This window comes from Salarias fasciatus, chromosome 17, assembly GCF_902148845.1.
Source record: "Salarias fasciatus chromosome 17, fSalaFa1.1, whole genome shotgun sequence".
NCBI lineage: Eukaryota > Metazoa > Chordata > Actinopteri > Blenniiformes > Blenniidae > Salarias > Salarias fasciatus.
In genome coordinates, this window is record NC_043761.1 from 9,781,313 (window position 1) to 9,808,551 (window position 27,239).

General features: G+C 42.5%; 1 protein-coding gene across 1 annotated transcript; it reads left to right on the forward strand.

Moving 5' to 3' along the window:
- The first annotated feature begins 20,066 nt into the window (after positions 1–20,066).
- ifrd1 (interferon-related developmental regulator 1) lies at positions 20,067–25,413 on the forward strand. Its single transcript, XM_030113662.1, has 12 exons — positions 20,067–20,290; positions 22,019–22,123; positions 22,265–22,346; positions 22,806–22,930; positions 23,021–23,178; positions 23,313–23,363; positions 23,613–23,791; positions 23,875–23,983; positions 24,071–24,205; positions 24,303–24,431; positions 24,577–24,672; positions 24,758–25,413. The coding sequence occupies exons 1-12, from the start codon at positions 20,260–20,262 to the stop codon at positions 24,842–24,844; spliced, it is 1,287 nt and encodes a 428-aa protein (XP_029969522.1). The 5' UTR covers positions 20,067–20,259; the 3' UTR covers positions 24,845–25,413.
- Positions 25,414–27,239: the final 1,826 nt, after the last annotated feature.

A 27,239-nucleotide genomic window follows, 5' to 3' on the forward strand; every position in this document is an offset into this window, starting at 1 on the left:
TTTCTTCCTCTCCTAGAACCACATCGGTTTAGATGAGGTGTTCGGTTTGAGAAAAAGCTTATATTATCATATAATACTATCTTCGATTGCACTGTAGAATAGCTTTATTACATTAAAACAGGCAATCAAGTTCCCCCCCAAAATGAAATAAGCCTATGGAGCACATTAACAATTAAAAGAGAGGACCTGTTTGAAGTCTGCACAGTGCAATGCGATGATCTGAGGCTCTGTTATGAGATACTGAGATATCATAATGTTATCGGACATATAAAACCTGATACTTCCAACGCTTAAATCCAGATTGCCACATTTCCCCAAGTTACCATTATTTTCTTACTTTGCGGCAACAGCAGGGCATCAAATGCCTGTTTTTATGACTAACATGCTCTGCTGGGCTCCCACATCCCCCACGCTGTTGCATACTGTGGGCGCAGCATTACAGTATGCAGCCACCTGGACCCCAACACCCACCAGCGAGAAGCATAACCGTGCACGCACGCACACACAGGCGCGCGCGCGGGCGCACGCGCGCCCGCGCTGGACAGATGGCTGTCATAAATGGCTGTATCTGTTCGCAAGTTGAAAGCGATTCTCGGCAACGCGCCCCCGTCCCACACCCACCGACCCACATGCATCATACATCACATTTTATCATCGGCTGACAGCGCGCACGCACACACACAAACACACACGCACACACAAGACAGTATAATGACTAAAAATTAAGAGATTCACAAAAGGTTAAATCTTTCTGAGTTTCACACCTTCCGTTAAATATCATGCTCAGGTGACATTCAGGAGGATGCAGGGTGTGTTTAGTACAGCAGTGCTTCACTTGTCTCACAAATGAAGCTGTGCAGCAGCAGAACATTACTCACCGAGCGGTAATGTGCACGGCGGTAGACAGACCTAATGTAATGTGTCTAGACTCGAACCGTTATTCCAAACAGTTGTTTTCTTGCTGTCATCTAATCTCCAGACTAAACGTTGCGTTTGAGGGGATGAAAAACTCTTTGCAAAACCAAACAAAATCGCAAACTCCTGTCAAAGGTTGTGACGTTATATAAAGCTTTGAGATTGAAAAGCAGCTTTAGCACAATTTTTAACTGAATATGAACCCAATGTCCTCTGAAAACAAGGTGGCGTTCTCAGAGGAGAGGTAAGATTCCTCTAACTGGCTCTCAGGAGGTGAAACAAGCCCCAGACTGTCAGGTGTTCCGACGCATACCAGCAGTTCGGTGTAAACAACGGAAAAAAAAAAAAAAAAAATACTGTTTACTGTTAAAATGTTTGAGATTTATGGCAGGAAACCAAAAGGGTATAAACCAACACGAGGGAGCATGACAATGCAGTTTGTCATTCTGACAGTAAAAATATATAGTAGTGTGAAGATAAAGTTATCCATTATCACCGACTAAACATCCGCCGAGCAGCACTCCATCACAGCTGGGAAGGAGTATACAGGCAGCCCAAGGCCTTTATATTAACTAAAATTAAAAATAAGTATAAGAAAATGGTTTATCTTCTCTTTTCGAACTTACAACACTAACTATGTAGCTGCCTAAGAACATTGGTAAGGTCACGTTATCAAGGTCAAAAAGCACTTCACAGTATTTTGTTTTAATAGAAAGCATTGCTCTGTTTTGTTGAAACTGCTCCATGCTTCAAGTCTAAGATGTTAGCATATTCCCATATTTATGAATCGATGCACCCAGTGCCTAAACCAGACTGTATGAGCTGTGATGAGTTATAAAATGTAAAAGTCCTTCGATGAAACTTCCTTTTTGTGATATTAACAGTTTAATATGTGGGCCTGATTTACGAAGATTCTGAATTAAGTGTGTTAAATTAAATGCTCGTGCAAACTGATGGGGCTTTCAGTTGAGCATGTTTTGGCAGATCAGTGTGGAATATGGACCAAATAAAATGTGAAATCATGCAGTCGGACTGGTAAATATCAAGTTATCAAGTTTTTTCTTTTTCCCTACTCTCAGACGATTAGGCCTTGTGAGTGGTACCAGAACATTCTTGGTCTTAAAGCATACACGGTTTTGATTATTTCGCAGGAAATTTCCCCACTATTGTTATTTGGAGGCATATTTCACACGGATTTAAGCGATTTTGAGATTGTAGTTAAAAAGAACACCATTACTTAAGTGACGACAACAAAAGATTAATTTTAGTTATTTAGTAACAAAAACAGAGCAGAGTAGTGCACCAGAAAATTACATAGAGTTCAGGAGGTGAGCACATCTATTTCTATTTATAATACAGAAAGAAAAACACAAGATTAAAATACATGAATAGTTAATTCCAAGGAGCATCGCTGTCATACAGAGCCAACACTGACAGAAACTGGTGGAGGAGAGAAAGAGTAACAAGCTGAGGACACTTGAATCACTTGTTTTGACAATTATTAAACAAAAGCTTTACCGCCATGTTAAATAAGATGTAAAAAGGCCACATTTAGCAGTACACAAACATGCAATCTTTTGTTTTCTGTGCTTAGTCATCTCTCTTACTCATATCTGAAAATCCACAGGCTGGCAATAGCCTTAGCAGCTCCGCGCTAAATGCTGTTTGCTCTTTTGCGGTTGATGTTAAGCTGCTCTAACAGCCGGTTGGTCTGTGGGTGTTGGTGTGAGGACCAGCCTGTTCTACATCGAGAGCAACCGCGACACCTACAATCCTCTAATCCACATAAAGAGGTGGTGCAGGAGATCCGCGAGCGAGCCAGCTGATAATTTGTGCTTTGCCGAAGCACTCGGCCCTTTATGCATGGAAATGTCATGGGAGGTGTGATTGCGACGGTCGCGTGTTTGCACGGACTAATGGCATAAAAGCACACTGGCAGGTTTAACTGTAGCCTCTGACACCTGCTGCAGTGTTCAGCGCGATCAGCCTGGTGGTCTGGAAAGACACACTGTCACTCCTATTACGACGAAAAGTCAACAGTTAGAGTATCTCTGGTAGAGACTGAGGGACGGAGAGCAGCAGTTATAATGCTATACCATTATAATAATAGTAATAATACTAATAAATAGCTAAATGTACCTTTTACTTTCACAACATTCCGCCGATGATATGCCATATGTGATCACAATGAATATTAAATATATCCACTGTGTAAAAAACAGTGAGAACATGTGAATATTTTTTAATTTTTTTATTTTAAATATTTGTGATTGACAATATCAGTCTGCTTGCTTTGAGCTAATTTCTTTTCCTGGCTCACACCTTTAGGATTTGGTGAATGAGACATTTTTTTGTCTAATTTCATTTGACTGAAATTTGAGGGACAGATGAAACCAAGGTCATCAGATCGGTGCATCAGATTTGCAGTGCTTATCAAGATGGGTGATTTCCGTCGTGGTGCGGTTATCTTATTATGGGCACGGTGAGCTCATATGCTGCAGAGGGCTGACAGTCAAAATGAAGCATTTAATGAATGGACAAAAGCTGCAAGATTATAAATTGACAATTGATCACCAGAAGCTATTCAAATATGCCATGTGTGTGTTTTTTTTATAAGAATCCAGTGTGTATGCTTGTGTTTGTGTGTTTGTTTGTGTGTGTGTAAGAGAGAGAGAGCGAGAGACAGAGAATGATTGAATACTTTAGAGTGGCTTTGGCTTGTCAGCAAAAACCAGAAGCAGGAAGACTGATCCGAAGAGATAAGTCAACAGAATTACAAATCACAGCAGGATATGAAACAGCAAAGATTTACTGCCTTTGTAAGCGCGATGAGACATACCGTCTCGCAACCCGTATGCACAGAGTATATCATTTACCAGTGTTTGTGCGGCATGGTCATAAACAATAAACCAATATCAAAGGAAATAACATCACACAGAAACAAAAAAATATATGGATTTCTTGTTTTGGTGAAGTTTTTTTTTTGCAAGTTTTCTCATCTAAAGCTCTTTTTAACTTGATTATCCTGCAGCGTTTTTTTTTGTTTTTTTTTTTTAAGAGGGATATTAGCTGCTAATAACGCTGATACTTTACCAACTGTGTAAACTCAGCACTGCGTCTACACCTTTAGAGTCACGTGAATGGCTTTTTCCAACACCGAATTGATTCTCAGTTCTACAAACGACATCTGAATCAATACTTGTCAATAACGTAAAACTGCCACTGCGGCGCGTGTGTTTCCCGGCACGACATTTAGAGCTCAAATTGCCCTTAGAAATCAAAGGTTACAGCGAAGAGAAAGGAGGTTTCAAATGAACGTGTCACAGTCGAAGGCCCCGGCAAATGATGTGCGAGTGTGTGTGTCATTGTGCGTTTGCGTCTGCCTGGCAGTGCAGTTGCATTAAGGCGCAGGATGAAAGGCGGCGGAGGGGAAGGTCTGCGCCTCCTGGCTCAGTGGGAGACGCACCAGGCTTTACTCTGATAACAGTCTGACGGGGAGGTGAAGGGGAGGGGGTGTGAACTGCTGCTCCGCTTTGCCGCAATCCAGAGCCATCCACACGGATGCGACTGCAACGCGGTGAGGAACTATTTCCGGCTCGCAGGAGTGTAAACACAGGATGGAGGTGGGGGGGGATACAAGAAGAAAAAAAGATAAGAGGGAGAGCTAGTTAGAATTATAAACCTGACAGAAACATGCGGCGAGAGGCAGATTCGCAGCAACATGGAGACAGGTAAAACAAACAGAGCTTCATTCCCCCCACATCAAAAAAAGCCTTCTTTCCAAATGTCACGGCGGCTGGATATCGGGGCCTCTGCGCCGTGCCCGTGTGCCCTCCCGGTGTGATTTGTTGTCTTTAAACCCTGACTGTCAGGTGTCTTTTTGCAGCCAGAGCACGCACTGCGGTATTTTACGGCTCATATTTTCAACAACTGCTGCCGACGCTCGGTGGGGATGATGGCTGTTTCTTAGTGGAACCGCGATCTGTCAAAGACTTAGTGAGTGACAGAGGGACGGGGGAAATATAGAGTGGGAACCTCTCTGCCGCTGTGCTCCCATGATTATGATTTATTACGCAGGTAGTGTATGTTTAATCCAGACAGGCCAATCATTCATGTGCTGCGCATCCCTCTGTGGGGGAAGTAAATAGATCGGGTCCACTGTGTTTGACCACAATGTTGTTAAGTGGGCAGCGCTTCAATTTATTTCTGTGCTTGAATGTTGTTTTTCGAGGAACAATTTTTCCCCATGGAGTGAAAATGAAACCTTTCCTCCACAATATGACAGAGCTTCAGCGGCACAGATGCCTATGACAGTCCCAACCTTTAATCTCTGAGATAAAAAGCAACAATTCCAGCCTCTTTTATTCTTGCTACCATTGTCTTTGTGAGGCTTTTTCTTATTTCTCTCAAACACAACTGCTTCTTTTTTTGTACATCCCGCTATCTCCTTTCCTCATCTGTGGCCCGACGGGCACAACCGAGTCCCAGCGGACGCTCTTTTCTCCTCCAACTGTCACAGACCATGATGTAACCTTTAAAAGCCCTTTTGGCTCATTTTCTCACAACAGTCTGCTCTATTTTTGAACAGAACCCCTCTATGATTGCAACCATTTGTCACTCAGTGCTCAACAGACGTTATTATTAACCAAACATGACATGTAGCCCTGTGAAATAAATGCCAAATCAATAATAATAGTATAATAAAAAGTAAAACAGTGCACCTCAGTGCCGGGAAACCGTGCGCCTTAATATGTCTTTGGTATCCGGCATTCAGCAGTGATAAGCGCTAGATTTAGGCAATCAAAGTACAATCAATGGCCTCAAATCTCCTGACAAGAGGAGTGAGTTTCATGGATCATCCTGTTATAGTGGCATCTGCCAAGAGGTGGTTATATCAGACAGCAAGTGAACGGTTCTTTCTTGAAGCTGGTTCGTTGAAAGCCAGAAAAAAAGACTGTCAGATTTAGATGGCATGATCTCAAAAACATAAACTCTATGATGGTTTTCCCAGCGTGTTGTGATTGCCGCTTGCTAAAGCAGGTCCGAATAGAGGTAGCCATGGAAGATACAAGGTTTTGCATAGTGGTATGAGGAGTGAAGGCCATTTCCAAAGAAAAGCAACTGAAACAAAACAAAAAAAAGGGTTAAAACACTAAATGAATAGAACAGATTTCCAACTGCAGTTGGTTTTGTACACACTGGTCAGAGTTTCTGTCTAAAATAGGCACCTGAGTATCTGATTGGAACCATCGGGAAATGAAAGAAAACAACGGAATCAGATGAATTTCTTTTCATTTTCCTTCCAGTAGCACGGTGCTTGCGTATTGTTCACTGGGGACGGTGTGGCAGTAGGACGCACAATAAGACAAAGGTGGGCTGGCAGAAGCAAAGTGCTGCTCTGGACAAGCGTCTGCTGGTTAATCTTGGGTCTGGGCTCTCATGCTGAAGGTACTGGGACAGTATGCAGCCAGTCTGGATGTTACTGTAGCTGTGCGCTCCTTGAGGACACCATTGTTCCTTAATCTAAGCATTTCATAATCTCAGTGTGAATGTTTGGCCTGTGATCGACTGAATGCCTGTTCGGAGTTTATCCTGCATTTGTCACTAGAAAGGATTGATTCCAAGCCCACTGACCCTGGATGGATGGATGCAGATACCGATGCAAAGTAAGGTGATCTTAAAATCCCCCAATCCCAAGGCTGGTGGGCTGATCCTCCAATTTCGCCAAGATAAAGAACCCCAGTTTTCTCTCAATGGAGCACAGTTTTCTCTCAGTTTATGACTTATTACGCCAACAAATGGGTCAATGGGAATGATCATGTAAAGTGCAGGGAAACTCTTTGAAAGTTATGTTCTGTTTAAATTCAATAAATATGCTTTTAATGGGATTCATTGAGACATTGCAGGCTCATCTGAAATAAACCTGCGGTGTGCAGAGTTATATTTATTTAAGGTCAGTAGTCGAGGAAACCAATTCGGTGATTTCACCTTCATGCCTGAGACATTTGATGCGACTGCACATAAAGGAACCGCATACCGCACAGGCATCTGACAACAAGACCCGCACCCTTGCCCTCTCGCCCCGAGCCCCATCATGGTGCGTTTGAAGCCACGCACACGTGCCTGTTAGCAGCTCACATGCATGTACGAATGCACACATCAAAATATGATCCCTGTATCTTTGATCTCTCTGCTGGCTGCATACATTACCACAGTGGAATCTTGGTAAAAGCACCTCGGAGAAGGAGAAAACTGGAAAATTATGAATTCCTTGGGAATTCCCAGAAGAATGTTAAGGCTTTATTATGCATGAGGCAGGTTGGGGGTGAATTTGATTCATCACTCATTTTTATGTTAAGATGTATTTTAAGGGTGAGAATAAAATGTTCACAGTTTGATATCTTTTTTTTTTTTGTAAGATCTCAAATATACATGAAGTCATAGTTATACATACATATAGCGTGAAAAAGTCTTTTTTTTTTCTTTCCAAATGGGACACCTCACAATCCTGACAGAAACGTCAACAAGCTACAAGCTGTAATATCTCTTCTCTATCTATTTTCCTAAGAGAGACTGTGTGTGTGTGTGTGTGTGTGTGGGGGGGGGGGGGGGGGGGGGGGGGGGGGGGGGGGGGGAGTTGGTAGTACATGCACGAGCACACATACACGCTAAAACACATAAAGGCAAACAAACAGCACAGCTGCCGCAGTGTGAAGCACCGCTCGCTACAACGCCGGGCTGAAATAAGAATCAATAATGCAAACAGAGGAAGGACAAGACACAGGACAGAGACAGAGAGGCAGCACTGTCGATCTAAACACATAGATAAAGGCAGAAATAGAAGCCACAGACAGATACTGACACAGACATGAGGAAAACAAATCTGATGTACATGAAACTAAGCTTTTTCTGTTGTTGTTGTTGTTGTTGTTGTTGTTGTTCGCTATGGGAGCCATGCTGACTCTGTGCCAGGGCTGTTTTATGGAGTTTTCTCGAGCCGGTAGCAGCCAGGCAGCCAACAAAGTATCCAGGTGGGAGCAGACAAAGCTTCCTCAACCAGCTGTTTGCTCCCTGACAAAAATAAAGCTTCTATTCTTCAGCTTAAACACAATTCCAGTCAGATCCTGCAGACCAAACAATAGAAGAACACGAGCTGTCAGCTGCTGTCGTTGTCAAACCACAACCATGAAACACTAATGAGTGGTTCTTTCACACTGATTGAGTGCCAATAGGTTTGACAGCCGTAAATCTAAAAAGTATCTGTACTAGTTCATGAAATGACTTGGAATTTTAGGTAATTTTGATTAACAGAGAAGCTCAAATCCAGTTTTAATTGAGAAAGGTAACTGTGTGGAAAAAACGTTTGACAGTACATCACAGGAAAGTAACTTCATGTTGATGGTGAGGGGCAAACAATCATGTGGGAAATGAGCTCGAAGCAGAACAAATGCAGGATCTGCTGGACGGTGTGAGGAAACATCTGCGCAGGCCGAACGCAATGCTACACATTTAAGCTGGTTTCCAGCTTGTGTACTGCTGATGACCTCCTGACTGAGAATTTTAGTCTTCTGGATGTCCTGATATTCACCTGAACTTTACTCAAAAAGGAACAAAAATAGTTATCTGACTGTCTGGCTTTGATTTTACTGGGTGTATTTTGTGTTTGTGTAATTGTGACGATGAGCTGCTCTTTTCATATGTGCAGCTCTGTGGGCTGCATGGCCGGAGGGCTCAGTGTGAGTCGATCAGACTGGACATCAGTGGAAAGAGGTACATGTTAGACTTCTTTGTTAGCTTTAAGATAACAGCGAATACGGAATTTAACATGTTAAACTTGTCCTTTTCACAGTTTGACTCATTCTGTGCCGTCCTCTCTTTGTTTCTGTGTTTCCGGATTTCACGGTGCCCACTGGCCGGGCGGCTCCAGCGAGCACACAGTGGTAATAATTCACAGTCAATCTGTGCACTGGAGCGCTGCACAGACTCATTTAAATACTGCCCAGAGCCATTACTACATTTCTCTGTCTCTATCATTATCTGTATCTCCTGCTCCTGCTCCTGCTTGAGTCACTTGACCTCCCAGTCCTCCCTTTCATGACTGTTTTCGCTTTTTTCTTCCGCTCATTTGTATATTTGGTGCATCACTCCCTCATCCTTCCGATTGTTATTCAATCTTAACCTCTCTCAATTCTTAAAATCATCCCTTTCAAGCTATTTATCAGTTAACCCAACCCGAGGAGCGACGGGGGGAGTTTTCGGGATGCCAGGAAGCTGTGATTTACTTATCTTTGTTTGTGGCCCCTGGCAGAGATGTTAAGAGTTCACACAGGGAGCACAGCCAGGGCCGTGTCAATATGAATTAGGAGCCAGTCCATCAAAATGTTCCACATATGACTCTGTGAATGGATTCAGAGTGGATGCATCATGCATGTGATATGTGGTACGTTTTCTTTGATTTGCTGTCCTTCATTGCTCTGCAGAAGGTTTTCAAACCGACCCTGAGGGGTCACATTCTCATATCGATTTTTTTTTTTTTTTTTTTTTTTTTGCACAGATTCTGTCGGACGGTGCTATACATATTTTTTTATACTGATAAAGTAATGAAAAAGCAAATGTCTTAGTATCCTGTGGGTTTAAGCTTGTTAAGCACTTTTCTAAAATTATTTGTTGCAGGTTTTTTCTTGTCTTTTTCTGTTTTGTGTAACTACTGCAGGCGCAGCACTGTTTCTTAATGAGGGAAAGACTTTATTTCTGTCATGATAAATCAAATTGAGAAAAGAAGATCTAAAAGTGTGTCTTTGGTCATATAGAGACACTCCTTTTGTTATACAGCTCTTTTTAATCGCTACAAAGGAAGAATAATTTGAATTTTCTGTCATATTTTAGTGAATTTCAGGTGTCGTTTCAGTATCTGGACGTTGACGGTGACAGATTTTAGGAAATATGGTCAACTTCGGCACAGACTGAAAGTGATGTTCCCCTTATTCTCTGCTATTGGAGCAATCTGTGGCATCTGAAAATGAAGCGCACACGTCATTTGTGAGAATTGGCTAATAATAAAAAAGTTCGAGTACATTTTGTAAGTCAGAACTTTCCCATTTCCTTGTTTCTCATGAACACACACAAACAGACAAACATTCACTTCAGTATAAATCCAGTTCTGACTGAGTAACTGCTGAGTATTCTGCTATGATAGTCTGACGGCAGCGAGTTACGTCGAGTTTTCTGAGTTTCATTTAGGTACAAAAGCTAATCTCAGCTTGTTTCAAGTATAGAAGTTACAAACATATCCAGACATGGAACACTGGAGTCCATAATGACTGGAGGCCGGTTACACCCTGGACAGATCACCAGCTCATCGCAGAACCAGTGAACTATTGAAAACAGTAAAATGCCTCGTAGCTACGCTGCATTCTAACTTTACACCGAGGATGAACACAGAAAAAACTGAAGTGCTTTGCTTGTTTTGCTAACTGGTGCACCTGACCATGAGCTGCAAGCGTATCTTTTATTTTCTGCCTTTGCTGTTGAACTCATAAATGTTTTACATTGTAGTTATTCTGCGAAACATAAATATACTACAGGCGACCCAGCAGAACGTCGAACAACAGTCCAAAAACACACTTTAAATTGTTGCGCCGATCACCGGTTTGCTCGCTCAGTCCCGGGATCATTAATATGTGATTGCAGTGTGGATCGCAGGTGTCCAGCTGCAGAGGTGAAAAAGTGAGCAACTGAGTGAGGGAACTGGAGCGTGGCGAAGGATGCGACCTGCGAGCCATAATCAGCTCCAGCTGCTGCTCGCCGCCTCGCACCGCTTTTCTTCTGCTTCCCCGCTGGTTCCTCCCCCCTTTTCTTCCCTTTTCTGACTCCGTGTTATAATCTTCCACACAGCTGCAGGCGTATCGAGCTGAGGGTATCTGGAGGCTCTTGTTTATCCCGAGCTTCAGGATTGTGGGGCGGCCGGGTGGAGGAGAGGAGGATCTCCCCCCAGCAGGTTCACCGGAGGTTCCCGGTGCTTCGCTGCATGCGGCCCCCCCCCCTCCTGCAGAGCACACTGGGAGCTGACCTACAGATTAGAAAAACACCACCAAGGAGGAGGGCGCGGTTGCCTCGGATTATGAATCAATAACACTATTTGTGGAAAGAGAAAAAAAAATAAATAAATGTGAGACTTTGACTCAATTTAAGCAAGTCCAAACTATGAAACTTGGCTCTTTTCTTTCAATTTTGTTTCTCCGTCGGAGAAGAAGTTGTGGGAACTAATCATATCATCCGTCATGTTAAAACTCATCTCCGTGGTTATGTAAAGCCGCCACACTTCCCCCTCTTTGTGGCGACGGGGTTGCCAGGCAACTCCGAGAACATCTGCCTCCTTTTATGGTTTACATCCACGCACAAAAAAAACACACCAGCCATCCCGCTTATTCGCCTGTCCTTCTCCAAGAGCGTCTGCCCGCGAGGTGATGGAGATACCCGGCTCCGCGTTTGTTTTCACCATCGCTGACGGTGCCAAAAGGAGAAGTTCAGAAATGGGAAGAGAAACTGGACTGGAAACCAGATGACAGCCAAAAGTTTCCCAACAAACTTCCTGGACCGCTAAAGGAACTTGCTTCTATCCATCATCCGTGCGGTTTATTCCCCTTTGAAGTTTATTTGTAATTTATGGAGACGTTCAGCGATTAAAGCTTATTTTTTTATGATCCACGGCGTTGTTCATTCGGTTATCATTGACCTGGATGACTTGGGATCATAAAGTCAGTCGAGCTGGACATGAAACATAAAACAGACACAACTATTGAGCAACTTTTTATTGTCGAGTGTGCAGAATTCGATGGAAGCCGTGCATCCGGATCCTGTGTCTGGCCACTTTTAGTAAGACAGACGTGACTTCAACTAATATAGATTTTTTTTTTTTTCCCCCCAGCTGAAGGTCCACGGTGAGTCATAGCTACTGCTTTCAAATAACAGTTTGAAACTGATGAGTAATATTTAAAGTTTCTGCTGCAGCTCACAGTTGGACTGCAGAAAAGTTATAAGATATAATAACTGAATGAAAAATAAAAAAACAAAATATTATAAATGATGCCACGATCACAGAAAGGCCTAGACTGGTAGATTTTCTTGCTAGTGAGCTAACCACTACACCACCTTGTGGAATGATGCACATACAGTCAATGCATATCCAAAACCGGACCGACTGAACATGCCGTGCAGCTGGAAAGGCCCTTTTGCTCTGTGGTTAAACCCACTGGTCGTGGGTATTAAGATTTGTGGTCTGGTGAGCGAAGTGACTGCAATGGTGTAAGTCAAGTCACATTGGTCAACTCACAGCCACACACACACGTATGCAAAGTAAAGCGCATGCTGTATGATACGTAGGAAGGGGTAATAACAAAAAGCCTATTTCCTCATATTTGCCTCATATCATTTCATGAGATGAATGCCCATTTTCTCTGTAACTACCATAAATGACTGAGCGGGCCTTCTTGTTTTTATTCATCTCGGAGCTGCTTTACTTCCCTGTTCAGAAAACTCTGAAGCTGTACAATCCATTCAGTGTCCCTCCAGAATACATTGTTATGGGTTTGAAAAGCGATCCACGCTCCCTCTGTGTGCAGTCACATAACACACACCCCGTTCTCCGTCGGCTGATCTGAATTGGCATGAGATTGCAGGCAGAGGAATATAAATTTATGTCTGATAGAAACCGCTAGCGTGGAGACCTTCAGGTGATCGTGGGACTACGTCTTTCTGGAGATATATTCATTCATCTTTAATAACCGTTTCATCCAACTTGCAGTTGTTCCAGGAGCCACGCACAAGAAGGAGGTTACATCCAAGTCACAGGGCTAACACACCGTCATACACACAATTCATGCGCCACAAGATTAAATACTTGTTGGGAAATGTGTTTATTTTGTCCGAAACTAAAAGTCCAGATGCAGATGAGAAGTTTGATATGTTTCAGCTGTGAGGGCGAAGACAACACCTCGTGGATCGATAGGCAATTTGGTCGTGCTAGTCCTGTGTAAAAGAGAAAACTGGAAAGAAAGAGAGAGAGAAGGGCACAGCAGATGTTTGTGTTTATGCACATGAGAATGAATCGATAGAGAAGCCCAGAGAGAGATATAACAATGAGCCTTAGTCATTCACTGTGGAAAGCCGAAGCGCCAGACATTCCCCAACTGATCGTCTGCCTGTTTTAATAGCTTTTGGGCATAATGTCCCTTCTAGATGGGGCTTCATTGTCTGAAATGCTGCCGCCCGCCTCGACACACACACACAGAACCAGTGATTGCCCACAGTACGCGTCTTATGAATGGGGATATCTTATTTTATTATTTCCTTTTCATCCTCCCGTCTCCGCGCTGAATTGCTGACAGCCACAATTTAAGCGAGAACTGACAGAAGACATATGGGCAGGGATATCGAGCAAGAAGATTTGCATTAAAGATTAGTCTGATTGTGTCCAATAAATCAGCCTCCCAACTTCAAACGACTCGGTCAGTTCGTGTCTTTCTGTGCTGAATCTTCAGAACGGATGTCTCGACTTATTTCGGGTACCATCCTGGCAACCTTTTCCATAATCCCTCCTGCAATGGAGGAAGGGAGAAAATAGAAGGAATTCCTATAATAGGAACAGGCCTTTTCTGAGGAAATGAAGTCGAACAAGCTGTCTCATAGCTCATTGATTCACTGCCCAAAGGCTTTTGGGTCTATCTGTCAATGGAAACTTGGAAAATGGACCTCATATTGAAAATGGCATTTCCATTTTCTTGGATTTGTCCAAACAAGTTGCTGAAGACTCTGTTGAAAACCCTGAAATTTTCAGAAAACTCACACTCACAAAGACTCACACTGATTCACTGCAGGTAGAAAATGGAGGTGATACCACCAGGCGGTTGTAATGAGGACAGATCAAAGTTTGTTCGGGCACCGCTTGCTCCCCATGCAAAGCCATCAGAGCCACAACCGGTGACGAAATGTGTTTTTAAATCTACTTAATCAGATGGCCAGATGACAATGACATTACCTTATCAGCTTTGTGTGTGTACATGTGTGCGCTCCAACAAGTGTGTGTGCCTGCTTGTGAGCCTTAATGGATTTTTTTTTTTCCCAGGAAATAGATAAGCCATATGCGGAGTGCAAAATGCTTCCATGGCAGATTCTTGCTCAGATTCTACTGCGAATTGACGATTCAAGCTTTTGAGAGTGAAACAAAGCCGACATTTACCAAGGACCATGGAGTGGGTTGAGTCTTGCAGCACAGCAGTGAAAAACAGACATCCACCCGACGCACATCAGTGATTCTTTAAGTTGTTAAGAAATTTCATTTGACACATTAATGCAACGACCTTCCTGCTGAAACTCTTTTAATTTTCCTTTGATCAGTTAAAATCAGTGTTAGAGATCCTGCAAAAAGGCGCGGCACATCCAGGCTTCAGAACAAAGGACCGCCTTCACCCTGCCTTCCATCTCTCTGGAGCCCTCTTAAAAAGGTTAATGGATCGAGATTGAAGTTGCAAAATATGCGCCCGCAAGACAAATGCAGGCAAGGCTGGAGAGGTAATTACAGCGACAGCGGCATCGCCGCGCTGTCATCGTAAGCTGTCTGATGAGGTGCTAAATCATCTCAAAACAAGGAAATGAGAGGACAAAATATGAGTGACTAATAGTCTGTAATTAGGAGTTGCACACTCTGCTTTTAGTCTCATACTGCTCTCTTTCCAAAAGCACTTTGTTTTTATTTGCTGAACCACGTTGGATGTTTGGTAAACAACAAGGATTTCAGTTCTGGTGTCCGTGTGTTATTCACTAAAGAACAGTGTGATGGTGTTACAAAAGAATAAGTGTCACAGAATGCTTAACTCAGCATTCAAAACAAAATATAAAAGAGGGATTTTCATGATAATTAGAACAAAATATAAAGAAAAACACACACAAAAAAGCATGTGCATTTTCGAGATAGTTTACTTATTTTTAAATGAGTCCACAGAATCTGCTGACCATCAGAGTGCAACAAAAACTATTCCATAGTTTTGCCGCAAGGGTCTCACAGGTCTTTAGATAGGTACGAAGGAGCAGGAACAGATTTATGTTGTTGTACATAACAAGCCACGCAGGAGTATAAAAGTCGAGGAGTTCAATCAGATAAACAGATAAGACTTTTAAACTGTGCATCCAAAAGTGTGTGGTCTAAGTGTGGGTCTGTAAGCGTAAAAATAAGGATGAAAATAGCTAAAAAGTCAGGAAATACAAACAGTTCAAAAAGCACAACAAATTATCACTATCAACAAAGTGAGTTACAATAAACGACAGTAAAGATTCAACACTGCTGTCATATCTGTGAACTGATGATGAATATGTCACTGAATTCCTGTTGTTGGTCTGCTTACTGTGAAAGTTACAGGAAACGGCAGCGGGGGGAGTCATTTTTATCATCACGCTGCACGTGTTTTGGCATCTCGCACTATTTACGAGTGAGACCAGCACAGAAAGGCATCACACAGGAAACCGCTTGTGGTCTTCGAAACAACAGCTCTGCCGAGCTTTGGCCGTAGCCTTTCGATCAAGTCGAAAACCCCAGATCATTTCCTGAACTCACCTCCCTCCCTCCCTCCCTCCCCGGCAGCCTTCACCCATGCCGCCACTCGACATCGCTCCAGGCCATGTCGTTTATGAATTATTTAAAAACTGTAGCATTGCACATGGAATTAATATTCAGGCACGCACTATTATCCGCCGTCAGGTCTCTCCCTCCCTCACGCCTCGCTCTTTATCAGTTATTCTGGTGATGATTTGTATTCCTGTGGCGTTGGCTTGGTCAGGGCTTGGGCCCATTGGTGCAACATGCCTGGCATGCTGAGTGAGGTGAGACTAAGCTGCTCTGTTTTCAAGCTTTTTCTTACTCCTGCACTTGTCCGCTGGCAGGTGGTTGCTCCCTCGTTCCTTTCCTGGCTGGCCTTTCTTCAACTATTTCCCAGCACTTTTAAAATAGCATCTGTTTTTTTTTTGTTTTTTGCTTTCCATTATTCAGTGTTTCGGCAGAATAGTCTGCAAGATGCCACTCTTTTAGAGTACCTGCCGATTCGATTTGCACACTGCGTGCCCATTAAATGTTTAAAGATAGACAGCTCTGCAGTGACTCTGTAAATATGGATTAAAAAAAAAAACATCCATGGGAATCTGTGTTGTACTGTGAGCAGTGTGTCCTTGTGAATTTCAAACAGTATGGCTCCCCCTAGTGTCAAACACTCTGCAAACAAACAGAGCTAATATGACTGAGCAAGTCCACAAATAGTCTCTCTTGGAAAAGAAAACAGCTGAAGAGGAGGAAAGTGTTTCTAACACTGAGATATTCAAGGCTTCATATTGATAACTGCATGAAGTTGTACATAAAGATCTCTGTTTTTTAAGAATTAACAACAAAACTAATAGTCTGCAATGTCAAAGACCCCTGAACATGTTTCTAAGCCCTGACATGTTTATTTTTTTATCAATACAGCAAATCCTAAATTGATCACGAACAGTGAGTATCCTGAATTAACCAGTAAAACAGGAGAAGGATCCGTGTGTCGGAGTGTGTGCGCCTCAGAAGCAGCACTGGAAACCTCCCAGCAGTCAAACATGAAGTGCATGAGAAATGAAAGTCAGCTTCAGATTCTGCCAGTTTGAATTGTGCTGTTTGCCCAGGCTGGAAGAGACGGCGTTAGCATTTGGACCGTGGGAACGGCAACAAGGAGGCTGCATCTGTGCAATCCTCCTCTTGTGCAAGGAGGAACTATTTCTGTCCTTTCAAGTCAAAACAGAACGACTGAAGTAATATAGAGGAATAATTTCATCTACGTTGGATCAAGGTTTGAAAAATTATTAGGAAACTGATTATCATGATGATCTCTTCTTTCCCTTTTGAACAACTCAGATTAGAATAGAAGTATTTTATTAATCCCATGGGGAAATTTAGTCTTTTTTTTTTTAAATCATATTTATTTATATTGTTCAGTTTGTTCTTCTCTCAGGCCATTAGTTTAAGAGGGCCACGACATGCTGAAGGAATGTGGTTAATTTCTCTTTGTACTTCTGTAAATAAAGCAGTAAAACTGAATCTGGGCTTCATGAATAAAAACAAGAACCCAGATGGGTTCCCTCTTTATTTTAAATAGAAGATATCTGATGCCTTCATTTTCAAATCATGAATCCGATGAACTGTAACGGTTTGGATTTTATCTTGTGAAAAGGAGAAAAACTGAAGACTTTGCAGAGTTTATAGAGTTTATAGGCAGCTTCTATCGACTGCTGCCCTCTGGGTAGAACAAAGAGAGCCGAGATCCATCTTATTTAAGACAATGATCACGTAGTTTTTTTTTTTTTCTTCCTTCCATTGGATTCTTTTATCCTCAGTACTGTTTCCATCACTTGCTGTTAATTGTTATCCTGATGTAGCTATTTTGTGTTAACTTAATTAAAATGTAGCTGTTAGTACATGGGGTAAAAAAGAGAAAGACAAAGCCATAACACTTTTAAAGGAAAAAGAGATGAAAAAAAAAAACACTCATTGTCTTTGACTTTAACTGTAGAAATTTCACTTTTTATGCATTCCTGTTATATGAAGGTGAAAGAACTGAGCACCCAAACGCAGATCAGCGTTCACCTAAACAAGGTCTTCATTCAAGATGATGATCGTCCAAAGTGCAAAGTCTCAATGTGGCGATTCAGAACCAGTCTGGACATGACAACGGCAACCAAAACCAGGAAAAACAACAGCAGGTATGAAGAAAAGTGACTAAAAAGGTAAGTCAGCAGTAAGTCAACAACACACGGGGTAGCACTGAGGAGAAGATCTATAATTACTATGAATAGAGAAATATGTTCTTTCACAAAAAACTAAGAAAAGAATGAGGTCAGTCTGTTCTTTACACTCTTGTTTGGGAGTCGTCACAACATGTTCAAGACCAGGATGTTAAACACCATTTGATCCTGGGTTGACCGAACCGGTGAAATGACAGTATAAACATATGAAGCGAATTGTCCAAAAACAAAAAAATGTCAAGTTGTAGATCTTTTTTTGTCTTTGAATATCGTTGAATCGAAAATGATCACAGATGCTTATGAAAAGCAGGAATGTTCAACCTTACATTTAATCCTGTCCCTAAAACAGAATGATCCTCACTGAATAAATTATTACCAACAGTTATTCATGAAAATAATAACAATGATAAATAAATAAATAATAAAGTTTCCTTTGCAATTTTACTCTTCTTGGGGACTGAGTTGAGCTACTTTTTGCCCACATGCAGCATGTTTTTACGTCCTGTTCTCTACGAATCATGTGTGAACAGCTTTTTTAAATATGAAGAGAATGTAAATATGTGACAGAGAATATGCCACCTGCAAACCATTTTCCTTCCATCTCCTGCAGCTGAGTGTCTCATGGAGTACGAAATGTCCTGGACAGAACTAACTTTGTCGGAGTTCCTCCCACGTGAAGAAAACGAAGAGATTTCACCGTTCTTGTGGAGTACAATATGTACCCACTTTCAGGGAACCATAAACCGGACAAGACAGATCGAACCAGATGAGGCTTGACGTCAACATCAAGATGTGATGAAATATGTGCCGAGCATCAACCTTTTGAAGGGAAAAAAAAAGCTCAAATATTGGTAAAATGTTAACAAGTCAAGTTTAAAATGTATGGATACAACATGGCACATATATTGGCGAAGACTCATCAGCGCTCATTGTGATCAATAGGCTCAGTTTCTGAAGCGTCGCTTAACAGGAGAATCACGCCAGAAGACAAGCTTATCTTATTACACGACTCACGATCCAATCACTGTACTTGCTGCATCACAAAAACCATAAACTGACCTAATCAGCTGCTGTCACTGAGCCCTGTAATCACACATCAGCTGCATCATGCAGGTCTACAATTACAATCACTGTAGGCTATTATCCCTATAGAGTCATGTGACAACATCTGCTCACTCACAGATGCTGCCATATTGCACCAAGGAGCAGTATTTTCTTGTTGATGATGTTCCATGGTGATTTAGATGCCAATTTAAATGATCACAGCAAGAGGATTATCAACTCATATCTACATCAGGTTAAATCAACAGTTCGCCATAATATTTCTAAAACTATAGCTTAAAATCATTTTCTCTGATGAGTTAATGCATCATCAGAATAAAAATCAATGAAAATGTTTGAACGATTTTGGAAACACGTTCATAGTTTTATGTCACACATGTAGAATAAACCAAGTCTTTTTTGGTAAAATGATCATAGTGTTGGATGTGATACAATAGAAAACCAGGGTGAAATGATTTACAGAGGAGGTATTTACTCCCCTGGCCTTAAAACCCAACATTTCTGCTGAAATTTTATGTGGCAAAGGGGGTAGAATCAGTCGTGGTCATGGCAACTGAAGCTACTCCACCAGCAGATCATACAAAACACATATAATAAATGTAGTTTACTCCAAGCTAAGCAGCTGCCAAGTCTTTCACATTTAGAGTCAAAGTATCAAAAGTCCTTGTCACAATAAGTAGCATTTTGTGGTTGATGTTTGACTTGTCAATGATTTCACATTACCCCCCCCCCCCCCCCCCCCCCCATGTATAGACACCAAAAATGATTTACTGTCACTTTTAGAAATGTATTTTGTCTTCATTATATTTACATCACAACTACTTCTAAAATGTCTTTTAATGAAATATATCTCCAAAAATACTACTAAACTAAACGCATTCCCTCTTTTACTCAGGGTTTTCTTGGGGGTAAATATTGGAAATAGAAACATATCCCGTACTCACCCAAAATCACATTACCTTTTTTCCCCAAACATTGCACTTTTCCAGATTTTTTCTTCCAATATGCAAATACTGCGTGGAATCTAAATGATTTTCAGGAGTTTTTGTGTTGTCTTCTATAATATTTCGATGATATAGCAAGTCTGCTCTTATATTTATATTGAAGCTGCTGTAATAATTGATTACTTTATAATACAGCGTGCGTAAACACATGTGCCCGTCATCCTTATCATTCACAGCGTCACGCGCGAACACACGCGACTCCTGTTCCCGGATTGGCTCGGGATGCCGGGAAACCTCCTCGTGACATGTCTGCCGGTATAAATAGGTTGAGCCGCTCCGCGCGCACGCAGCCCTGGTTTATGAGGGAAAATGTATCGTCTCGGCCAACAGTCTATCTCCAGGATCGCTTTCGATTTCTTTTTGTCCACTGTGCCGCGGGAATATTTTCATCTTACGAGACAATACAATAAAGGCTGGTCTTGTATTGGCTGATTTTTGGTGATTTTTTTTCTTAAATTGCACGAAAATGCCAAGGACCAAGAAGAAGAACAGCAAGGGTGAGTGAACGGCGCCCGCAGTGCTACGGGCCTGGCGCCTCAAGTTTCTGGTGGTTTATGGGATTTGTAGTTCTTCCGGATCGCCTCCCCGTTCACTTCCATTGAGCGTGTGTACGCTGCGGACTACAAATATCAGCGGCTGGCCTTCGTAGTAGTTTACAAAGCTAACTAGCCCTTACACAATGCCTCGCCCTTATGCCGGCATCACGTTTACTACACCCGATTTAACAAATGTTTCAAGTATACTCACAGCTCCTTATGTGTTTAGTGTAAACGGTTGTTATTTTTCTTGTTAGTGCTTTATTATCGTCGTACTTTAGGGGCGAACGTGAGGGTCCACTCCCTGTTAGCATGAAAACACTCACGCTGTTGCTAGGTAAACATTGGAAATATACTCCAAAGCTTGGAAAGCTGTAGTTTCATCCATATTGCCTCTTCGATTAAAGGAATAACGAGTGATTTGAACGTTGACATAACACATTTATCCCGAGATATGTTCGACGAGGTCGCCTCGTGTCTCCATTGACCTCGATTAAACTTTAGCATAATTCGATGGCGCCTGGTGTTCCCCCCTGGTTACGTCGGCCGGAGCCAAACCTGTTTGTCCGGCCGCTGAGTTGTTTGTGAGACGGTTTATTGTTGTTTTGTGGCCGAAGGCGGACATTTTGGTCTCCGGGGAGCGGGCTGGAAAAGGGGCGGCGTCCGGTTCTCAGAAATCAGCTGTGGCGAGGTTCGAGTCCACGTCGACACAAACAGTGATACGATCTGACGAGCACTGTATTTTTTTTTCTTCTTTTGCCTTGACACGGCTAGTTAATATTGCTAAAATGTAACGTGCAGGTTTGTGTGGCCAGCGTGCTGTTAAAGAGAACCGACATGTTTTTTCAAAGGTGAATCGAGGACATGGGGTAGAAGGCTGTTGTGTTTATTCCAGCTTGGTCTTTGTCTACACGTTATTGGGTTCAGATGAGGTTTTTCCTCACAAGAAAAACAAGGACGTGATTAAAAACAGACACTTAACAACACTTCAAGCTGTGAATTCCAACAGCTTTCACTCTCCTTTTTGTCACCAGATAGCTCATCTTGTTGCACAAAAGAATGAACAATGTTTTTTGTGACATAGTTGATAGATGCAAATAAACATCATGTACTATTTATTTAATTTATTTTACCAAGGTTTTGATCAAGCAAATTATTCTCAAAGTCGTGTGAAAACCTCTTTAAAAACAAACAAAATGCCCTCCACACAAATCAGATGTGAGGGGAAAAAGTGTGATGTGGTGTTCATTTCCTCATACTTCACTCTTATGAACTGATATGAAGGCTGTATGCTTCCTCATTGCACTCAGTGACCTCCAGCTGCTTCCTCCTGTATGTCTGGACTGCATCCAAACAATACTCTTCTATTTTGAAGACGAGCTTTGCAGCCGAGGGCGTGACTGCTGTGGCAGGGTGTCACGCCTTTGTTATGTCATGGCGGCACGTTGTTGACCTGTGCTCCCCAACAACTCGAACACGTTGTGTTTGCACAAGTTTTGAATTTTGTCCTTTGCTGTTGCTTTTACAATCTGTCTGAAATGTGCCACGTTGTGGATAAGGCGTAAGGACACAGCGGCTGATTAGATAAGTGCAGCATACGCCACAGTACCTGTGTGAAGCTTTGATTACATCATGGACTTGCACAAACCTGTTTTATTTGACTTTGTGCCGCTCTTGTTTTGATTTCAGGGGGGCAGCATGGAAATGTGCAGCCCTTCAGTGATGAGGATGCCTCGCTTGAGACCCTCAGTCATTGCAGCAGCTTCAGTGACGGCATCAGTGTAGCAGATGAAGGTGGGTTTGTCTTGCTCCGGATGAATCTGAAAACACCCAACAACACTTGTACTCACAAGTAGTAGCAAATCCCAAAGTCTTAATGCTGCCAAGTCATGTAGCGTTGGCTCTGAACGTCTTTTCATGTGTTTTATATTTTAGGTGGAGATGCCAGTGAGGACGCAGCCCAGGAGGATTTCCAGTATAAGCTAAAGGGGTTCATAGACAGCACTGTGGACAAGAGGTGAACGTCCCACTTCAGTTATTTACCAACCTGTTATGCAATCTTGGTGTGCAGCCCGTAATGGGATTACACCGATTCTAATATTACTCGTGATGCTTTTGAAAATAAAGTGACTGTTTTAAACTGTTGCTTCTGATATGCAGCTTTCATAATAAGGCTGAAAATTTTGATTCAAAGTTTAATAATCTTGTGTTGTGGAAAAACACCTGTTTTTAGACTGGTGTTGCACAAATGCATTACATAAGTTTGCAGTTTGGGTAAACTCAAAATAATCCTACTTCCCTAAATGAAAACTGATGTGCTGAATATTATAACATTTAAGCAGATTGACCTGTGTTACAGTTGTTATTTTTTCATTGAAACATAATCTTGTATTTAAAACCTAAATATTTTTGATGTGCAGTGTCGTCTTCATCATTATGACAGCAGGAATGATTGTTTGTGTGCTTCTGTGCTCAGTGCGAAGACCAGACAGGGGGCGCTGGACGGGCTCAAGACGGCCATGGCCACACGGATCCTGTACGAGTTCATCTCGGAGAGAAGGATGACCATCACCGACAGCATCGAACGCTGCCTCAAGAAAGGTACCAGACAAATGAGGGTTGTTGGATAATAATATTCAGTCGGTCTCTTGAAATTTAGAAGACAATCTAATGTTTGTCTCTCGCTGTCAGGAAAAGGCGAGGAGCAGCGGGCAGCAGCTTCTCTCGCCTGCTTGTTGTGTATCCAGCTGGGATCGGGAATCGAGAGCGAGGAAGTGTTCAAAACCCTGAAGCCCATCTTCAAAAACATCCTGGCAGACGGCTCGGCCAACATCCAGGCCAGACAGGCGGTGAGTATCAGACTGAGGAAGCCATGTTGACTGACTGTGAAACGGCGTCCACCATGTCTCCCTGCTGCTGTGGGGGAGCGCGGATCCTTTTCATGAGATATTAACTGGTTTTATTTATATTTATTTTATTATAGGTGGCGACAAGTCTGGGCCTGTGCACGTTAGTGGCAGAAGATGACATTTTGGTGAGTGTTTGATCGCTTTTGGCAGCTTGACAAGGATAAAGACTGCTGTGAAGTCTTAATGGCAACCTTTTTTAAGATATTTATTCTGGCTTATCAGTTCTCGTCTGATCTTGACGTTTATGTTCAAACATCTTGAGCAGCTTATCTGGAAAAACGCCTCAAGCAGCTTTCTACTGAAGACCTAATGTTATTTGTGTTGAACGATTTTGAGTTTGTAGGAGTGTGAAAAAAAATCCCTCCTGCTTCCAGGACGTGCATTCCACCATGGAGTGTTTCGAGAACCTGTTCACCCGGTCGTACGCGCGGGCGGACGGTACCTGTCCTTCGATCAGTCCCCAGACGAGCCAGCTGCACACCAACGCCCTGCTGTCCTGGGCTCTGCTGCTCACCATCTGCACCAGCAACCAGCTCAAAGACATCCTGCGCAAGTAAGAGCTTGACTTTTACCCCCACCGTAGCCACGGTCCCACTCTGTTAAGGCAGGATTTCTAACGCTCGCGTTGTGGCGCAGACACCTGCCAAAACTGCAGAGGTTGCTGGAGAGCGAAGACGTCAACATGAGGATTGCAGCAGGGGAGACCATCGCCCTTCTCTTCGAGCTGGCCAGAGACATGGACCCTGTAAGACCACGGCGTCTGTTCACATAACCGCAATTCGGCCGACTTCAGAGCTGGTCCTAAATGTAGCGTCTGTCTCTGCGTCTCCAGGAGTTTGAGTTTGACGACTGGGACGAGCTGTGCGACCGGCTGAACGCGCTGGCCACCGACTGCGTCAAGCACAGAGCCAAGACGGACAAGAGGAAGCAGCGGTCCGTGTTCAGGGACGTGCTCAAGGCTGTCGAGGTGAGCGCTGCTTTACTGCCACATTTAATTCCTTTTTCAGCTCTTACCTAAGAAAGAGGCAAGAATTTTCCTCTGACTGCTCTGAATGTCTTTCCAGGAGGGAGATTTCCAATCTGAGACCATCCGCTTCGGGACAGAGCGCATGAACATCGACAGCTGGGTCAGAAAGAGGACTTATGATGCATTCAGAGAGTTTGTGGGCTCTGGGATGAACTACCACCTGCAGGTCAGTGTTGATCTAAGTCCTGCGTGGTCTGTGATTAAGCTTTGAATATTAGACTGTTGGATTCATACTTGATGGATAACTGCAAATGAGCACAGTGTTTAAATTATATTTTGATTTTTCCACGTTATTTCTCTCTTCACGCCAGGCGAATGAATTTATCAGAGACGTGTTTGAACTGGGACCACCAATGCTGGTTGATTCAGCCACGATGAAGGCCATGAAAATCTCTCGCTTTGAAAGGGTAAGGCGTGCACAACACTTTAATTTCGACGTCCACGTTTCCCTACATCGGGGTCTAACCAGTGTTTCCAAATGTTCCTCCCCAGCATCTCCATAACTCCGCTGCGTTCAAGGCTCGGACCAAGGCCAGGAACAAGTTCAGAGACAAGCGGGTGGACGTGGGAGAGTTTTAATTCAACTGTCTATTTATGCTGCTTTGTTCCTGCTTTTTAGATGAATTTGTCGTGTTTTGTGATCACATGATTGTCCTTGCCAACACCCGATTTTTGAGTATCAAATGTTCATCTTCTGTAAACCTAAAATGTGGTGCTTTTTTTTTTTTTTTCCTCCCTTGTTCTTCACACAGCTAAACCTGATGAACTAAATCTTGTTTTAGATATACAGGAGGTGAGCGCGTGATGGTCAAAATGATTGAATGGAGCATAACTTTCTTACTGTACGTCCACAGAATAAAAGCAGTGCTGTACCTGTATTGTATATTTGTTTTCCACTGTTGATATGTGGCCTTTTGGCCGATTTTAATATAACTTATGGTTTCGGCACCCTTGTTTTGCACCATGTAGTTCTAGTTATTCGAAATATTATCACTTGTGACCAACCTAACACCTTGAATTTGTAATAAGTTGCACTCACTAGTTTTACCTTGAGGATGTTATTTATGTGGACTGTTGCTGAATGTTGTTAGTATTGGGTATGAAATTGAAATGGGCAAACATGGTGTAATAAAAGCTGGAAAAACTGACTTTTTTTTGTCTTTTGTCTTTTTTCTTTCTTCTGATTGACCAAGATTAGGTTAAAGCGCAGTGTACCCTAGTTGGAGATAAGATTGCGTTGATATTTCCAGAAATTGAGGGAAATTCTGAAATCTTGGCTCCTGATTAAAAAAATTCCTGGCAGACATACGAAGGTCACCGAGAGCGAAGACACGTCAAATTTACTCGCTGCAGTTTCCACATATCAAAGTGAAGGATCGGGGAGCCGGGGTGATGGAGGCATAATGGTGAGAGTGAGCGAGTGCTGCTTTGTGCTGCAGGCGCACAGGATGTAATGGAGGCACGTTCAACACAGTGATCGTTCCTCTGCATCCCAGACAAAAAGCCTTTTGTTTTCAACCATAACGTCTACCTGATCATATTTTCTCTATGATCTCCTTTTTTTGACACCCTGTAATGAGGAAATCCCATGACTTTATCCGGTCTGATGCCACTAATTATTGATTTTCTGCCTTTTGGCCACTCATTAATGAGGCATCAGCCCGCCACGCTTCGTCCTCATCACCCCAAGACGCTCAGACAGAGGATGTCTCTCTGTTATGAGGTGACTGAGGAAAATGACAAGCCGTTAAAGGCCCAACGCTCCCATATCTACCCTCTTTCCGAAGAGGAGATCATTGTCTGTGGCGGTAAAATGGGGGATTTGAGGGTGGCTTGACCGGCACTTTGCTCTGCACTTGTAAAATAAAGCTGTCTGTCTTACTTCGGTCAAGGAGTCAAAGTGAGGAGTTACCCTGGCTATAAAATTGGACATCTTGAAGAAATGGGGATATCAGCTATTTGCTCTCAAAGACTGGTAAAATGCTCTTATCACTGAAACCTGCTTTCATTGGACAAGAAAAATTTCAATACCATTAAATCAGTGTGGCCGACTAATAAATATGAGAAGTTCATTTGATGCATTTAATGCAGATGTTTGTAGATGCCTTCAGTTTGTCATTACTGACTCCACAATCGAAGCAGATAGAAGTGAAACAATAAAAAAGAGTAGTTTTTCAAAACCATGTAAGATCCCTTTTTGTTAAGATATTTATCAACTTTATGCTGAACTGACTTCCAGTAATTGCTCGGCTCTTTGGCCATAAATGCTTCACAGCACTTTTTCAAAAGTGAGAACAAAGAGACTTTAATATTTAACATAATCCTCCTTTGTAGGAATACAAATTTTAAATAACTATATATGAATAACTTTCTTTAAAGCTACGCTCAACCTGATTTCGTCTCATCGCTTTCAGGTTTTTGCTATGGAACTATTTTCTCCAGCAGGTTGAAATCTGATTATTCTGTGTTTATTCAATGATTTGCACCTTTTGTCAAAAGCCGTATTACTTTCAGCATTTCTCCACTTTATCATTTGATTGGATCGCCTCCGTCCTGGCAGCCGCAGTCAGGCAGGTAAGAGAGGGAAGCGGCGAATGTTAATGGACCATTGTCAGTATTCACATTTCATCACGGCCGCATTGTACACAAAGAAGGAAACATTACAAAGCAATTAGATGGGATAAATGAGGATCAAACGAGCACGAGGGCTGATAAGGTATCTTCAGTTTAATCAATAATTACTTTCATTATGCGCTCGCCATAATTTAGGAGGCCGGTCCACTGATTTAGAGGTTATTGCTGCTTCTTTTGTGTGAAAAACTTTAGAAAAGGCAGCGGGAAGAGCAGAGTGACCTGTGATGGGAGGGACTGATCAGAGATGATGGAAAATGGAGAGCTCAGAGAAAATGTTCGAGGAGAAGGAGATGGATCTTTGTTTTTTTTTGGGCTCCATAATTTGATCAGCTGAGAGTCA

Excerpts from the sequence above, each read along its gene's own strand:
- ifrd1 (XM_030113662.1), top strand. The coding sequence starts at position 20,260 with ATGCCAAGGACCAAGAAGAAGAACAGCAAGG. Across the intron at positions 20,291-22,018 it reads CAAGAAGAAGAACAGCAAGG|GGGGGCAGCATGGAAATGTG; the intron begins GTGAGTGAACGG and ends TTTTGATTTCAG. Across the intron at positions 22,347-22,805 it reads GACAGCACTGTGGACAAGAG|TGCGAAGACCAGACAGGGGG; the intron begins GTGAACGTCCCA and ends TTCTGTGCTCAG.